An 18452-nucleotide genomic window follows, 5' to 3' on the forward strand; every position below is an offset into this window, starting at 1 on the left:
CTGATGAGCTCACTCCAACAAAGTCGAAGAACAAAAGCAAGAACTCACACAAGTATATGAAGCACCATAAATGAAGTAAATGGACTAACCATTGTCATAGAGATAGATGTAGTGCCCACATGCATCGTTCACGTAGGCAATCGTGCGCTGTTGAACAGGTGACAACCAATTATGATATTGCCCACATGCAGACAGAGTTCATAGCTGATTATCCGATCACAGTAGCATTACAGAAGCGCGTATGGCTCCAGCTGGTCCATCCCAAGGTCATGTGTAAGGACATGGGTCCTATGGGCAAGGCCATCTACACGGCCAGACAGTGTGTACGGTAGGGGAAGGCTATAAGATAGCACGGTTGGGTAGGGACTAGCACACGCATTACCACCGCCCTTTCACTGGTATCCGAGCTATTTTTGGAAAGAGACGAAAAGCGGGTTGCATGTGCGTGCGACGCACTTCTTCTCTCCCACGTTCCACAGACGACGACGTCTCCGTCGTGCAGCAAAAAGAAGACAGGCACAGTTTCCTGTGCGAAGCACGCACGGACAGACAACGACAGCCGACACCCTCCACAGCGCACGACTAAGGCGGGCGACCAAGGCAAACTCGACCGACAACTCGACGGCACCGAGACTTCGAAGGCTTCCGTTGGCTGCGCACGTAGGAAGGCCCGCTTAACCCTTGCATGAAGGAGGGTTGAACCCACCCCATGAGGGTAAGAGACCAACACTTTACCATCAAGCTATTGACCCTTCTTGTGTAAAACAAGGAAGATAGCATACTTGTGTTGAAAGGAAAGCTAGACGGAAAGGGAAAGCTTCAAACTTCAAAGAAGTAGTTTCACCCTTCCTTTTCACTTCTCGAAGGAAGGCAAGTTTTCCTCCAAAAATTCTTTTTTCCTCAAAGAGGTAGCTTCAAAGTGAGCAAAAGCCTTCACAAAAACGACGAGTTTTTGTGAAGAGGCAACAAAGGTGTTCTTACGACGAACGGCACGTGAAGCGCTACAATTTCCGCAAGGCGAGGTTCGCATGCAACGCAAATCGCGGAGCATACAAAACACAAAGACTTCAATTTCACAAGGTACAAGTTGACATTTTTTCTCTCTTTACATTAATGTGTGTTCACCATGGCCAGTGAGGATATCCCACCTACACACACTTTTGATTTTGAGCACGTAGATCAAAATCAGGGCACCATGGGTGCTGCTGACGCTAATACGCATGATGATGAAGTTCTAGGAGTCATGGGCTTGTAGATATGGCTTCTTTCAAGACTTTGAAACATCGCCAAAGCGTACTTGAAAGCAACCTCTCTGCACTCAATGCAAATGTTACCAATCTTACGGAGTTACTTGTGAAATTTATGAATTCACAGACGACTCAAGGAGCCACCAGTGGCACGTTTAAGGGAACCAAGCTCGTACGACTCAAGAAGTCTAAGAGACAAGTGCTGCAGAAGATGCAGAAGGTAGCAATGCATTACTTAAGAATATCACCATTCCTGAGTTTCACGGGGAAGAGCGTGATCGCAACAAGGATACGGTCAATACGTTCTTACACAAATGGAGTGATATTCATAGATTGAGACACACCCCGGATATAAAGACGGCTATGGAAACAAGTCTCTCTTAAAGGCAAGGCCTATAAGTAGTGGACAACATTTCCAATAGATGCTCGTCCTCCGTCTTGGGCTACGTTTCAAGCTTCTTTCTCCAAAGAGTTTTTACACTCCAATGAAGAAGATAAGAACTAGTTAGCATGGGATACATGCCGCATGTCTGGCCTCTCTCTCACACGATACCTTTCGAAGTATCGAGAAATCATATTAAAACTAGAAGGTCTAGATGAATTCCAAAAGATACGCGGTTTTAATAGGGGTCTTGACAAAGACTATCGTCTTCATGTCAAGACCCAACATCCAAAAACTTTAGAAGAAGCCATCAATCATGCCCAAAGATATGATGATGACCAAAAGAGGAAAGGAAATGTTCCCTACTCTAAGAACACTTTTGCTAAGAGCAATGTGGCTAAGAGCCAATGGCGAGGTAGATCTCCCACACGTTCCAAGAGGAATAAGAGACAATCTACCTCTCCACGTCCAGAAGAGGCTAAGAAGCCTAAGCAATCACGAGATACTCCACGTGGATCTCTCAACACTGCTGATTTTGAGCGTGCAAAGAAACACAATTTGTGTTTTAGATGTCTTTCAGACCAACATAACAAGAAAGATTGTCCTCTTTTGCAAGGCAAAGAAAAGGCCATGCACACGGTGCAACGCCTCACATTAGATTCATCTCCTAAATATTGTGTTGTAGAAGTTCTTCATATGGAAGAAAAGCACGAGTGTTGTGTGTCTGCTTCAATGTGGCAGCCCACCTTTGGCCCCCATGATTTGATTCGCATGCATGGCACTATTAACGGACAACGTGTTCGTATTTTAGTGGATGATGGTGCAACTCATAACTTCTTGAACTATAAGCTAGTCCAGAAATTGAAGCTTACACAAACCCCCTGCTCTCACAAGTATGTGGTGGAGTAGATGTCTGGGAATGATAAAGAAGTATGGGACACGTAGTTCAAGGGGTTGAGCTTATTATTCAAGATCATACGATGACCCTTGAAGGCTTGACTTCCAAATTATGAAAATGGACCGTGCTGATGTAGTTTTAGGACGAGAGTGGCTGCATGGTTTAGGAAACACATTGCACACTAGTTATGAATGAACACAACTCCTTATCCTTTATGGCCAATGGTAAACATGTGCTTTTGCTTGGTGAGAAAAATATACCATCTGTACCTCTTATATATACAGCCGAGCTTTCTATTTTGCAGAAAGCAGATTTAATAGATGAAGTCTTTTTATGTTATTGCTTGTCTCCAAGTCTTGTGAATTCTCAAGAGCAAAGTGCGGTGAATTCTAGTAATGGTATGCAAAGTGCAATGAACTCTAATGGTAAGCAAAGTGCAATGAATTCTACTGATAAACAAAGTGTTAACAAATCTAACGAACAAAGTGCTCTCAATTTTAATTCTATAGAGCAACGTGCAATTGTTGTAAAACAAACATTAGAGGAATTACAAGATTCTCCATCCCAACATAACTCTAGTTTACTTTCTCCTTTTGCACGGCAAAAGCTGCTAACTCACTTACTCACGGAGTATACTGATGTGTTCTCAAGTGATTTACCACCAGGTTTACCCCCTATACGTGATATGCAGCATGGCATAGATGTCTTGCCAGGCACTAAACCGGTGAGTAAACCACCTTATCTTATGAGTGCTAAAGAAGCCAAGGAGGTTGAGAGTCAATTGGCTGACTACCTCGCTCGTGGTTTCATTAGACCTAGCACTTCGCCTTGGGCATCACCAATTCTATTGGTAAAAAAGAAAGATGGTACTATGCGCATGTGCGTAGATTAACGCGGATTAAATGCGATAACCATCAAGAACAAGTATCCTCTGCCTCGAGTGGATGAGTTGTTTGATCAACTTCACGGGGCAAGATACTATACAAAGATAGATCTTCGTTCAGGATACCACCGGGTGCATATCCTACGACAAGATATCTCCACAATTGCCTTTAGAACACGGTTTGGGCATTTTGAATTTTTGGTTATGCCTTTTGGTCTAACCAATGCTCCAGCTACATTTATGACACTCATGGATAGTGTCTTCCATCCCTAAAATTTGTTGTGGTTTTCCTTGATGACATTCTCATTTACAGTAAGACTGAAGATGAACACATAGAACACATACGATTAGTGTTCGAACAGCTACGAGCTCAAGCGTTGTATGCTAAGCAAAGCAAGTGCGATTACCTCGGTCATGTAATCTCTTATTCTGGCATCAAAATGAACATTGACAAGGTCGCTGCCATTCTTCGGTGGCCACATCCCAACACGGTTGAGGAGCTTCAAATATTTTTAGGCATGGCTAGATTTTATCGACAGTATATCCGTGATTATGCCAAAATTGTTGTTCCTATGACGGATCAACTTAAAGCAAAAGGTAAAACCTGAAGCCCAAAAACGTAGTTTCGAACAGCTCAAGGTAGCTATAGCCACTGCTCCCATCCTAGCAATCGTCGACCCACTTAAGCCGTTTGTGGTAGAGACTGATGCTAGTGATAAAGCAATTGGTGCGGTAGTTCTCCAGGAAGGAAGACCTATAGCCTTTGAAAGTAAAAAGTTAGATAGAGCTCAACAGAATTATTTTGTCTATGAGAGAGAGCTCTATGCCATAATTCACGCTTTAGGAAAGTGGCGACACTATTTATATGGTGCCGAGTTTGAAGTAGTTTTTGACAATGAGAGTATCAAATGGTTTACTACTCAAACGGAGTTGAAGGACTGTAAAGCTAGATGGGCCGAAATCCTTCAAGATTATGATTGTAAGCTACGATATCGCAAGGGGCGATATAATGTAGTAGCGGATGCACTAAGTCGGATGCCTCAGATTAATTCACTTGCTTTCATGAAAATAAAGAGTGGATTTTTAGAGTCATTACGTGGCAAGTGTGCACAAGATCAATCATATGCTAAAGTGTGGAGTGCAGTTTTAAAAAGGGATCCCTCACACTCACATCTCTGAACGGCCAGATCAACATGTCTCTGCACGCGCAGATAGAAACTCCAACACACAGAGCTCCACCCCTAACTCAGGAAGAGCTTAAGCGATGGAAGAATTTTTCCATTGATGATGGCTACTTACTCCACCAAGGTAGAGTATGTGTGCCAAAGGACTCAAACACTAAGCACCAAATCTTATTTGAGTGTCACGATAGTCATCCAGGTATTCGTAAGACGTATGCCTTAGTTCGACGGCAATTTTATGGGCCGGGCTTACATCATGATGTTCAAGAGTACGTACTAAACTGCCAACAGTGCCAAGTTAATAAGGCAGAGCGCCTCAAGGTAGGTGGCCTTTTACATCCTTTAGAGATTCCACAAGGTAAGTGGAAGAGTATCTCTATGGATTTTTTAGTAGGACTACCTACTACAAATCGTGGCCATGATGCCAGTTGGGTAATTGTAGACCGTCTCACAAAGATGGGTCGATTCATTCCCACTAAGACTACGGTTAAGACACCGGAATTAGCACAGCTATTTATAGAGCATATATATAAACTCTACGATCTTCCAGCTAGTTTCATTAGTGACAGAGATCGAAAGTTCGATAATCACTTCTGGAGAGCTGTGTTCCAAAAGTTGGAAACTAAACTTAATTGAAGTACGGCTGATCGTCCAGAAACGGATGGTCAAACCAAAAGAGTTTGAGGATATGCTACGAGCGTACGTTAGCAAGAAGCAAACTAATTGGGAAGACTACTTACCTTTATTGGAATTTACTTATAATAGTTCAAAGCATGTGACTACAGGGTTTAGTCCATTTATGCTTTTATATGGATTTCAACCTAGATCACCCGTTACGGTGGGGTTGGCTAAGGAGAAGATACAACAAGCAAAGGATTTTCTCCAAGACCATTTTGACATGCTTCAAGTTGCTCGACAGAATGTTAAGCAAGCTCAAGATCGATATAAGAAGTACGCAGATGAGCATTGTCGTCTTGCTACTTTTGAAGAAGAAGACAAGGTTTTCATCAAAGTTCCGGAGCATTCAGAAAGTCTGAAGACGGGAAAAGTTGATAAACTTTCACCACGCTATTGTAGACCGTTTACCATTCTCAAACGTATAGGTCAAGTGGCCTATAAGTTAGCTCTCCCAGAGCACTCACGAGTTCATCCTGTTTTTCATGTTAGCCGTTTACGAAAACAGCTAGGACAGAATGATAATGTCATAGACACAGGTGTGTTAGTTGACCTTATCGAACTGCCAAGCATTCCTCATGAGCCCGAAAAAAATTTGGATTCTCATGAGCTTCGCACCAAACATCATGTCAGACGACAAGTGTTGGTAAAATGGCTAGATAGACCTGAAGAAGGTTCCACATGGGGGAATGTCTCCGCACTTAAGAAACGTTTTCCTAAGTTCGTTTTCGTCCTCGAAAACGATTCTCCAAGTGGGGGGTAATGTAAGGACATGGGTCCTATGGGCAAGGCCACCGGCACGGCCGGACAGTGTGTACGCTAGGGGGAGGCTATAAGATAGCATGGTTGGGTGGAGACTAGCACATGCATTACCACTGCCCTTTCATCATGGCAGCTTTTGCAGGTCTGCTGCCCTCTGAGTGTCCTTCCCGCTATGCAAACGAGGTGAACCTTTGCTAAACATGCCGAAGGGGGGGGCACTCCATTACAGTACGACCGTTGCACATCCGGTACCTTGAAGACAAGAGTGTGGCGGGGCCCACTGATATGGCAGCTGCTTTTTTGCCAAACGCAGAAGAGGCGAACAGCTCCATGTGCACACCATAAGAGCCCTCATTGAAAACTTCTGAAGAGTAACGATGGAGCCTTAGAAGGGACTTTAGAGAAAATTTAGGTGGCGTGTTGTTAACTATAGCTAGTCCTATAAAAGAGCCTCATAAGTCAGTTTTTACTTTTCTTTCATGTGCCACCTATGGCACCCCATAACTGGCACATACTGAAAAAGATGTATCGGAATTATGTATTAGGCCGACTTCAGCCACCACAAGACATATGCACACAGCAGACAGGCATATTTCTGTGTGCAAATTATGAATAAAAGATAAGATGCTTGTTAGTGATATCTGCATTCTCAAATCTATTCCTACATAGATTCCAACGCTTGGATAAAACAGAAGAAGGCGCCAGCTAGAAGTTACCCTGGCATGAATGCAATGATGATCCATCTCATTGCCTGATGACAAAGTGACATTAAAGATGTCCAGCTCCTGCTCATGCAAGATCTGCAAAATTCCAGACCAAACACCCTTGCTCTTGCAACTGTTCAATGTGATGAATGCTTCCCGACCACAAAATCTCACAGCCACATCTGCTGATGATAAAATCTCGTCCTTAGCCTCATCACTAATGCCTGTAATAGTTGATGAGTTAGCTGCTTCTCCATCAGCACCACTTGTGTAATCTGTATTGTGATGATCTCCTTCCTGTTCTGTCAATGATGCTACAAGTTCAGCCTTCTGGGAGCCCAATACCTCCACTTGTTCACGAAGTATCTGAATGTAATCCATTGCATCTGTCAAAACCTTGCACCGATCCGTCTGCAAGAAAGTCAAAACATAAGCCCATCATCTTGGCGGTACACCCATAATCACCAGAAACAACAATAGCGCACTTCATAACAACAGTGCTAACCAAGAGTTCAGTCCGTTATGTACTCTAAGTGGTCATTAAAATAATTTGAAAGTGTGTGAAAACTTTCAAAGTAACAAGATCAAGTGCTTTGCCTTTAAAAGGCTACAACTTGTACCTTAGGTTTTGCCCCGGGTAATAGCGAAAGTAAAGTGGTGTAAAGATGGGTCATGCCCTTGCGCCTCTGCCTCTCAGAGTAAATGTGAATTTCCCTTCTTGACAGTGAATCTTTGTTAATAGGGTGCTCCTGAACTTCATGCAAGTTCCGCATCTTTTCAGGATGTTTTTCTACAGAATGCGAGCTGCAGCTCTTCTCCATACCGTCCTTGTACAAAGAACCACGTAGATTGTGACTATTCTCTGACGTTAAAGCCTCTTTCCCAATGAGATTAGGTCGTCGTGCCTTCTCTGATGGGGAGGAATCTTTGCTGTTGGTAAGGCGTTGTTGCAATTCATGTGCACCACTGCCACCGCTACTCCTCTCCAATTTCAAAGACTCGTCGGAGGGATGATAGATTGATGTGGTGAAAGGTGTTGGTGAGGTACCTTTCCGAAATAGAGTTAAAGACATGTCATCCTGCTGCGAAGAGCTTGGAGATGGCTTGCTGTGAACTTGCTGTAAGAGATGTGCAAATGAGCCTGGCAACCTAGGGTTGACCAGAGTGTTGTCCTGTGGAGATAGGCTTGGAGAGATCGCTTGTGCTTGTTGAGGGAGATCAGTGGCCCGCTGGTTGAGGAGATTTCGAAGAAGCTCCTGTTTATGGTCTTGAGAGTTGATCAGCTTGATGGGTGGGCGGGGACACACTTGAGGGGCTGAGGAAGGAACGTAGGGATAGTTCTGGTTGTTGAATGCACCGCAGGCAGGGCCTACGTCATCATTGAGAGCTGCTGCTGCTTCTAGTAATTGCAGAGGAGGAGAAGAATGTGTGAGCGTTATGTTGGGAGGCACTGCGGAAGATCTTTTCACAAGGGCATCCTCGGAGGGCCACCAGTCACGAAGCTGTCCCATAACAGAACTATCGGCCTGCTACTGCACCCAATAAACCCTAACACAGACAGACCCAATGCACCTGCATTGGAGAAATTTCTTTCACGGCAGAAGAGAAGAAGAAATGTTACCTGAGTACCTGATGAGCTAAAGGCGAGGCAGTGTGTGGGGAACACGCGCTTTAAGAAGTGTGTTTTTCGCTCTCTCTTTCTCTCTCTCTCTCTCTGTGCGGAAACGAGGGGTTGTTGGGGCAAGCACGGACCTTTCTAGTGTTCACTGAGTTAACATGAGTTTGTTGAACTCCGGGAAACACCTGTCTTTTATTAATGACGTGGATATTCTGTTTAGGCTACCCTGCAGGGTGGGATGGATGGGATCAATGGTCCGCATGTAATGGCAATCTTGTCGCTCATCTCGTGCAGCATTTTTAGAATCATAACCACAGGATCCTCATCTAAAACAAGATAAGCACGCATGCGTAATGGTTAGCGTGTTTAGCTCTCATCCCATTGGCAAGAGTTCAAATCATGGAGCATCTCAGGATCAGAACTGGCGTCTCGAGATTAGTTTTCTCGGCACTAATCTCAATAGTTCGAGATTAGTTTTATCGTGCGATGCTAAGATACCCCACGTCCCCGAAAATCCATCCTCCATCATCAATCCCATCCAACCCACCCCATGGTAGATAAAGTTAAGGATGGTCGGGGCACTGCGCAAATCGCAAGGTGTCCTTCCCTTTCAATCGATCACCAACTAGAATTAGGTAATTTTAGGTCATGTGAACTAGACTACATGAGAAAAAAACTAAAATGTAATGGCATAGTTGTAGTGGCATGTATACAATATGAAATAAAGGTATTCGCTTTTTTATACTTTAGTTGCATGAGCTTTAGTGTACACAGTGTGATATGTGGCCCTGGATGTGGCATCGTTGCATGTTTGCACATGCTTAATTAGGTTTGAGAATGTGCACGTGCTTAGTGTTTCATGGTAGCACACCTATCTCACTTACAAAATTCGATGTGGACAAAAACTGCCAAAAATAGTGATTAGCATGCACGCTCATTACAAATATGTTGAGAGATCATGCAAAGTGAAAAAATGATATTTAATGTAAAATCTAATCTCAAGGGAATTTTTACACAACTTTAGGGATTTTCTTAGCTTCTTTGGCCTTTTTACACTCGGAAAAGGTCATCTTTGGGCCAAAAATAGCTTATCTTGAGTCGATATGCATAAAATTTGACCCATCATCCAACGGGCCGTGTATGGAAGCAAGGGGGTGCTTACCTATGGCTTCAAAATCTACAAGCCTTTCCCTTTTGTGTATCCATTCCATCGTTTCTCTATAAAAGGAGTGCACTAGGCCTATGGTCTCTCTTCCTTATGTTTCTGAGCTTGTGGGGGTGTGAATTAGGGTTTTCTTTTTCAAAATTATATGTGGGTTTAAATATAAGGGCTCTTGATTCTCTCTAAAATCAAAATGAGGGCACATTGAGGGAGGAATCTTGAGTTTTCCTTTCAATGGATTGAAATTATAACTATGCAATTAGAAGCAAAGCCACAAGATTCCAAGAATAAGGTTGGGGTTTTGAATGGGTTTTGTGCTTATGTATGAGCAGAGCTTTCATGGCTCAACTTGAAGTGTTTTTCATTGTTTTCAGAGTAATTTGGTTCCTAACGCGAACTCGCTCACTATTATAGGCAGATTATAGAAGGGCTCTTTCATATACAAGGGCATGTATAGACTTGTCGGATGTGTACGAGGATGCTCCATGTTTGTTTCATCATGTTTAGCACACTGATTTATGCACAAGTTGTGTTTATGGTCACATAAGTGCATAAAAAACGCTTTTCGTTTCACGTTATGTAGGCTTTAGGAACACTGGTTTGGTCATATCTCTTAACGTGCTATGAATCAAGTTCAACCATTTGAACCAGATATTAAACACATTGTTTAAAACATTTTCTCTCATGGGCGTCGTGTGAAATTTTCACAAGAGCAAAAAGTTATGGTCAAAATACAGTTTGCTCCCCACACATGCAATATTTAGGACATGCTCCTTGGAGGATCACTATATAGATCCATCGGATAAACGAGCCCACTTAACCAAATCAAAACCTTGATTAAGCTTTTTGCTAAATTTATTTAGATCACTAATATCACTTCCTGAGTGCGAGTTATTAATCCTTCTTTATACGGTATTACAAACGCGTCTAGAGTTGTTACCAAGGGGGACTACCATAAAGCATCATGAGTTTGATAAGTGATTCACATATGTTTTATGGTTTGTTTTGGTGAGTTGATTTCAATTGTTTAAAGTCCATAAACTTATATAGGGATATATGGTTAGTCAACCTGAATTATATGGGCAAATATGAATAAAGTGGCTTTCTTTTCGTGTCACGGCTGTTTGCTTAAGTTTTATATGGGCAAAGGGAAGTGATAAGGTGTTATTCTATGTTATGGATCTCGGCTTGATGCATTGGTTTGAGACTGAATACTTTCATTTGCACTTTATTTATGCACCCAAAAATAGTAAAAAGTTGTTTTTTTGCATATAGGTGATGTTATGACATATGCTTGATCAAAAAAGTGGGGCTGTTTTGCATCATGGTTAAGTTGATGGGATGATGTCATATGATGTATGGAACCTCGTGGATGGATGTGGATGCCTCTGTGCATGTGTATACTGTTTTCCACCCTTCTTGGTAAAAAACTAGCTCTATGTGCTAGGGGGTGAGGTGTGGTCATAGTGCATCAAATATGCATGGTTAAACATTGTCAAAATAGGATTTTGAAGTCATGTTTAGTCACTGGTCGAATTTATTTTATGCTAAAAAACTTCATGTCTTAAGGGACATGTGTGTTGGTTCAGTTTGATTGTAGTGGATATGTTAAACTCCAAGTGTGGGAGTCGGTTTAGTAAGGAATATGGTTTATGGCTAAGGGTTGAGATCCCTCTTGGATTATGGTTATGATTTTGATTGTGGGAGCTGGTGTGACTCTTGGATCCTTTTTCTGGGATGTGGTTGTGTTGTCAAAATGATGTTGAAATTTTTGCAGCCATGTTATGTGCTAAAGTGGTTTTGCAGGATTGGATGTGCATCACCCTGAGTTGGGTGAGTGCTCACCCATGTGATGAGACTAGATTATGGTTTACGGTTTTGGATTGGATAATGAAGTGGCTTTGATTGTTTATGGTGAATGTGTAAGGTTAGAGACCCTGTATAGGTTGATTTCTTGCAAAAGATTCTTTGTGCATACGAAAAATACTATTGTGATTGGACCCATGTGTTATGTTTCTCATGGCAGCGTCACTACAAGATTATGATTACCCATATCGCTTAGCCTTAAATGAAAGGGTCGATGACATGGGCTTTGTTGGACTGGTTGTGTTGCCTAGATCTTCTTTTTTGTTAGGCTCGTCTACACGGTTAGTGTGTAGGGGGGTGAATGGCCTACACGGCTAATGCGTCAAGGATATTGCCTTAGCTTTTTCTAAATACTCAAAGTTGGGCATCAAAGAGACGTGGCATGTAACATTTAATGGCCTAGTAACTTGTGTGTAGCGGAAAATAGCATGAACATAGTGAGCATTTCATTAGAATAGATTCCTAATGAGATTAACAAGAGTGCTTGGGTGGAGAGCAGATAGCATGAACAATACTTCAAAAGAGAAAGAAATTAAGCAATTGACAACAGTTGAGGACCGGATTTGCATGGAGCAGGTCCCCCTCCCAAAAGGCTTTGTATTATGGTTTCTCCCATCAAGAGAGACATTTTACAATACAATTTCTTGTGTTCCCTCAATAGTAGCTAGTGCAATGAAGATGGAAACTTCATGCACTATGCAAAACACTTATCAAACACAACATCAATTCCTGCACGGTCTCGGACCCAAGACCTCACACACCTTCGAAGATGGTGAGAGCTAGCGGGGTATGAGAGTAGATTGAGAGGAAGAAGGAGTATTCTTATGAGAAAGATGTACATCTCCTCACATAATCTCTCATATTAGCATATCTTAGCTTAGTAATTAGCATGGTAGAGGAGATGAGCATGCATTGAAGCTTGGCTCTTGGTTGGATTTGCATCACAAAGCCAAGAGTTGTTGGTGTAGGCCTCCCTTCTCACAAGCTTGGAGTAGGTGATAAGCTTTCCATTAAAGCTTGAGAAGGAGAGAGCGTCTTCTTTACTTCACACATGAGCTAGTGTGAGTATGTAGGTGATAATGCCTTTGAAAAACCAGTCCCCCTCTCTCCCTTGGTCGACCCCTCTTGCTATTTGCTATTGCTAGCATTCTATTGGACCTCCCCAGGCTTAGCCAATGGTAATTAAGCAGCATAAGTGATAGCCTTCTGACATGTGTCCCCCTTTCCCTTTTGTGAGAGCTTTAGGTAATTATTTAATTCAACTAAACTCTCATTGGACTCCTTTGCCTCCTGGCCAATAGGAATCAGGCAAGCCATTGGGCTGTTGAATGCTCATTGGTCCCCTTGGGAGACTGTCCAATAGTCTTCTATAGAGCTTAATTCTTATTGGTTCTTTTATTAAGTGTTTTTAAATTAATTAAACTAGATCTACTCTAGCCTAATTCTCATTGGTCCACCTCCAAGGCCATCCAATAGGATTTGAATACACCTTGTGGGTATCTTGGCTAGGGAGCTGACATGCGTCCCTCATTCCCTTTGTGTAAAGGGAGCTTGTGTGTGTGTGTGTGACTTTCTCTCTCATCCCCTACAAGCAAGGCTCGCCCCCTCCTATGTAGGGATTGCTAAAGACTTTTAGGACACACACAAAGCATCCAATTCCCTTAATGTTTGACCTTTTGACACAACCTTTGAATTTTGGAACCTTAGCATTTTGGAAGTCTTAATGGGCTGAACCTTAGGGTCTTTTAAGCGCATTGTTACACATGGCTCTTTTACAGATGGCCCCCCCTTTGGATCCCTATTTTCCCTCCTTTGGATCCCTACTGTGGCCGGTCTGCTAGCTTAACCAATATTCTAGCTTTTTCTCCCCTGGAACTTCCCCATATTAAATTATCAGTTTAACATGAGAAAATCATTTAGGAGAATTAGATATTGATTATTATGACATTATCTCTCTCTTGAAATCATAGTCGTCCTCGACTATGGGGTAGAGAAGATAAAGCATATTCATTAGTCCTTTTCTTAGCGGGTAGAGGATCCATATGTTACCCTACGACATCATTCCACAATGGATGACTAGTCCATTTGGCGCTTAAGAGCCTGAGGCTGCCGCAAGCATGTCTACACAATAGTCCTATCATCTTCCCTAGTAGAGTGACAAGTTCTACTTGGTGTTTGGGAGACGTCGTCTCCGCAAACTTGATCTAAGCATGCATACTACTTCATTTTTGTGCACAATAAAGAAAAAAAGAGTCTTATAAGACAAAAATTTTGTTCATTTTTAACATTTGTACATTTGCTTACTCTTGGGAAGCATTGTAAGCATTGACAAGGTTTAGGTTATCCTTTAATTGTATGCCTTGCATCCATCTAGCATCTTCAAAAGGATAATTCTTAAACTTAATAAGATATCGTCGGATAGTCTTACTGCCTCTTAGTACCTTGTCTTCATGTCGGAGAATGGACTCGGACTGCAGCACCTCTTCTTGGTCCTCAATCTCCGGTGGGTCTTCAATAGTTGGTTCTTGAGGTGGCTCTCCTTTGTAAGGCTTTAGTAGGCTCACATGGAAAGCATTGTGTATGAGCCAATGGTTGGGCCACTTAAGTTGATAGGCCATCTCATTGATTGGCTTAAGAATTTGGAAGGGACCAATAGTACCTTTTTGCTAACTTAGCATATTACTTTTGGTGTCCCGTAGGATTCTTGCCTGTCGTGTGCCTTAATCGAGCCTTGGGAAATTTGAGTAAGACCCAATCATTTTCTTTAAAGGCTGGGCTCTTCTGTGCTTGTCAGCGCAACAGCCTTTTGCCTTGGTTGTGAGATAGAGATAGCATCCTTAATCTTTTTGAAAGATTCTTGTAGGTCTCGGCTATACTCATCTGCAGCAAAGATCTTCCCGTGTACCTTAAGTAGCAAGGGATTTTTTTATCTTCCCTCAATCACCTCAAAAGGTGCTTTTCCCGTGGAAGTATGTATAGTGTTATTGTAAGCATACTCCACTAAGGGTAAGTACTTCTCCCATTGGGATCTTTGATCTACTTCCGTTACATAGGCTTTTAGTAGATCGAGAATTGGTAGGTTAGCTATTTTACTTTGGCCATCCGTTTGCGGGTGATAGGCTGAAGAGAAGTTTAGCCTTGTTCCTAAATTCTCAAAGAGACCCTTCCAGAAATTACTGGTCATTATAGGATCTCTATCCGACACTATGGACATTGGCAAGCCATGGTACTTGAAGATCTGAAATGAAGAGGGTTGCCATTTGATGGGCTTTGATAGTCTTTTTGACATGTATAAAATGAGCTTGTTTACTAAACCTGTCTATTATCGTTCATATTCACGTATCCCCATGGATAGACTTAGGCAATCCAAAGATAAAATCCATGGATATGCTCTCCCATGGTGAATTAGGGATTGGCAAAGGTTGAAGCAATCCAAGTTGCTTCCCTCTATCAAACTTTGTCTTTTGGCATACCACACATTTAGAAACATACTCTTGTATGTTTGCTTTCATGGTAGGCCAATAGAAATATGTTTCAATGCCCTTTAGGGTAGACTGAATCCCTCTATGTCCTGCATAAGGAAGAGCATGAGATTCATACATTAATTTCTCACGTAGTGAGCTAATAACACATAGTCTATTGCCATAGAGAAGATAACCATCTTGTAAAGTAAATGGTTCCTCTTTCTTCCCTAGTGCAAGGGCTGAAATCACATTTCTAAAATCAGGATCAATAGCATACTCATCTATCATAGAAGATAGGTCAAAGAGAATAAAAGCATCATGTTCTCTTACCTTTCCCCAAGCATGGCATAGAGGAGTTCCTTTGTGGTGAGTTTCCTCCTCTTGGATTCCGACCAAGGTATTCTAGGAGAATCATGGCGGTTGTTCTTTTGGGGACAAGCGTGGTACGCATGCCCTTTTTCGTCGCACTTGAAACGCCGGTTATCCTTGCGATAACGCTCAAGCTCTTCAGGAAAGAGTTTATTTTTGCCTTTATAAACTCCCTTCTCTTTAGCTTTGTTGGAGTTGCCCTTAGGAGACTTTTGGACATTGTTCTTCCCCTTAGGCTCATTGGAACCCTTGTTTTCAGGGGGCTTAGAATTCCTCTTAGCCCCTCTTTGGAAATTGATTCGAGAGGCCACCATAGTATGATGTATTACCGCCGATATGGTGCGTGGCCTTTGGGAGTTGACATACTCCGCCATTTCTTCGGTTAAGCCCGCACAAAATTGCTGCTTTTGCTCTCCAAAATCCAACTTTTTGAAGACAATGGCTTTGAGTTGTAGGTCCCAAAACTTGTCTACATATTTGTGGATGGATTCATAGGGAGAGAGCTTCAAGCTTTGCCATTCCGTGAGTACTTTGTCTTTGGCATCGGTGGCCAAAAACTGTTTCATAATGGAAGCTCTTAAAGCTTTCCATGTTCGTGGAGCCTCACCGTTGGCCCGTAGGCTAGACCACCATTGTCTGGCGGACTTTTGAAAGTGCATAGCTACATTGCATAGCGTAGAGGACTCAGTGAAACCCTCATCTCCGAACGCCGCATTGAATTGTTGGATAAAGGCCAAGACTTTGTCTGTAGCACCAAAAGTGCCATCGTAGGTAAGGAAAGAGATGCTCTTCCCTCCTTCTTTGAACTTCTTGAGCTTGGATGGCCTCTTCCACGCGGCATAGGATTTCCTATGGCCTCTTCTTTTTTATGGTTCAAAGGTTGCACCATCACTTTATTAAGAAGATGAAGAATTTGAGGAAGATGGAGAAGAGGGTGACCTCTTTCTCGCCTTTCTCTTGCCTTGATCTTCGTTGTCTTCATTGTCTTGACCATCACTTTTTCTTCCCTTGATCTTCGTTGTCTTGACCATCTACTTACTCACATGCAATTAATAGTACCAACCATTTATAGCTAGCTTGAGGACCTCCCTTCTTGAGCAAAGAAAGAGAAACCTTGTGCTCTGATACCAATGTAACATTTAATGGCGTAGTAACTTGTGTGTAGCGGAAAATAGCATGAACATAGTGAGCATTTCATTAGAATAGATTCCTAATGAGATTAACAAGAGTGCTTGGGTGGAGAGAGCAACAAAAAGAATAACACCTAGTTAAATAGCATGAACAATACTTCAAAAGAGAGAGAAATTAAGCAATTGACAACAGTTGAGGACCGGATTTGCATGGAGCCGGTCCCCCCTCCAAAAGGCTTTGTATTATGGTTTCTCCCATCAAGAGAGACATTTTACAATACAATTTCTTGTGCTCCTTCAATACTAGCTAGTGTAATGAAGATGGAAACTTCATGCACTACGCAAAACACTTATCAAACACAACATCAATTCCCTCACGGTCTCAGACCCAAGACCTCACACAGCTTCGAAGATGGTGAGAGTTAGCGGGGTATGAGAGTAGATTGAGAGAAAGAAGGAGTATTCTTACAAGGAAGATGTACATCTCCTCACATAATCACTCATATTAGCATATCTTAGCTTAGTAATTAGCATGGTAGAGGAGATGAGCATGCATTGAAGCTTGGCTCTTGGAGTAGGTGATAAGCTTTCCATTAAAGCTTGAGAAGGAGAGAGAGTCTTCTTTACTTCACACATGAGCTAGTGTGAGAGTGTAGGTGATAATGCCTTTGAAAAATCACCCCCCCTCTCTCTCTTGGTCGATCCCTCTTGCTATTTGCTCTTGCTAGCATTCTATTGGACCTCCCCAGGCTTAGCCAATGGTAATTAAGCAGCATAAGTGATAGCCTTCCAACATGTGTCCCCCTTTACCTTTTGTGAGAGCTTTAGATAATTATTTAATTCAACTAAACCCTCATTGGACCCCTTTGCCTCCTGGCCAATAGGAATCAGGCAAGCCATTGGGCTGTTGAATGCTCATTGGTCCCCTTGGGAGACTGTCCAATAGTCTTCTAGAGAGCTTAATTCTTATTGGTTCTTTTATTAAGTGTTTTTAAATTAATTAAACTAGATTTACTCTAGCCTAATTCTGATTGGTCCACCTCCAATGCCATCCAATAGGATTTGAATACACCTTGTGGGCATCTAAGCTAGGGAGCTGACATGTGTCCCTCATTCCCTTTGTGTAAAGGGAGCTTGTGTGTGTGTGTGTGTGTGTGTGTGTGTGTGTGACTTTATCTCTCATCCCCTACAAGCAAGGCTCGCCCCCTCCTATTAGGGATTGCTGAAGACTTTTGGGACACACACAAAGGATCCAATTCCCCCAATGTTTGACCTTTGGACACAACCTTTGACTTTTGGAACCTTAGCATCTTGGAAGTCTTAATGGGTTGAACCTTAGGGTCTTTTAAGCCCATTGTTGCACACGGCTCTTTTACAGATGGCCCCCCCTTTGGATCCCTATTTTCCCTCCTTTGGATCCCTATTGTGGCTGGTCTGCTAGCTTAACCAATATTCTAGCTTTTTCTCCCCTGGCACTTCCCCATATTAAATGACCAGTTTAACATGAGAAAATCATTTAGGAGAATTAGATATTGATTATTATGACATGACACCCAAACCGGCATGGTTGGTATTGATTCCCTACCACTTGCTGGTATTTGGGATCCTTTCAAAGCTTGGGTTCTTGCTCCCTGTGAAGATAAACTCTCTTTGTCCATAGTAGAGCGGAAGTGGATGGGTGGACATCGATCCCTATATAGAGTCTGGTGCTCTGCTAGTCATATATATTTTGGATGTCATGGTATACCCAATCTTTGTTATTGCATTAATTCATGGTTGCCTATTTCATTTAGATGGAGCATTTAAAGATTCTCTTTTGTCATTCTCATGTATCTTTGCACACTCTATTTCACCCTCCACTCTTCTCTCTCTCTCTCTCTCTCTCTCTCTCTCTCTATACATACATACATATATATATATTCTCCCAATGCAGTGTACACATATATTCACCCTCCACCTTGTTATTTTTCTTGAGTACCCTTTCATTCATATCACCCATTCAAAGGTAGCACTAGTTTCCAGGTGCCTTTGATGCAGTCCGGCTCGTGGGTTAACTCCATGCTAGGTCGAACGTTGAGAATTGCCTCCCTCCCTCTGCAAATGCTTTCACA

General features: G+C 42.4%; 1 protein-coding gene across 2 annotated transcripts in view; it reads right to left on the reverse strand.

The window, feature by feature from the left end:
• Positions 1–8487, reverse strand: part of LOC147449211 (uncharacterized) — a 59725-nt gene extending 51238 nt beyond the window's left edge. The window contains exons 1-2 of one of the 2 annotated variants that reach the window (XM_086521752.1): positions 7353–8481; positions 6745–7143 (exon numbers count right to left, since the gene is read on the reverse strand). In XM_086521752.1, the coding sequence (XP_086377878.1) occupies positions 6745–7143; positions 7353–8243 (1290 nt within the window). In that variant the 5' untranslated portion in view covers positions 8244–8481. Of the gene's footprint in view, positions 1–6501; positions 7144–7352 lie in introns of those variants that run through there. The other variant, XM_086521751.1, reaches the window with a different exon arrangement.
• Between the last annotated feature and the right edge of the window lie 9965 nt (positions 8488–18452).

Source organism: Adiantum capillus-veneris, chromosome 10 (genome assembly GCF_014529385.1).
Source record: "Adiantum capillus-veneris isolate H3 chromosome 10, ASM1452938v2, whole genome shotgun sequence".
NCBI classification, from domain to species: domain Eukaryota; kingdom Viridiplantae; phylum Streptophyta; class Polypodiopsida; order Polypodiales; family Pteridaceae; genus Adiantum; species Adiantum capillus-veneris.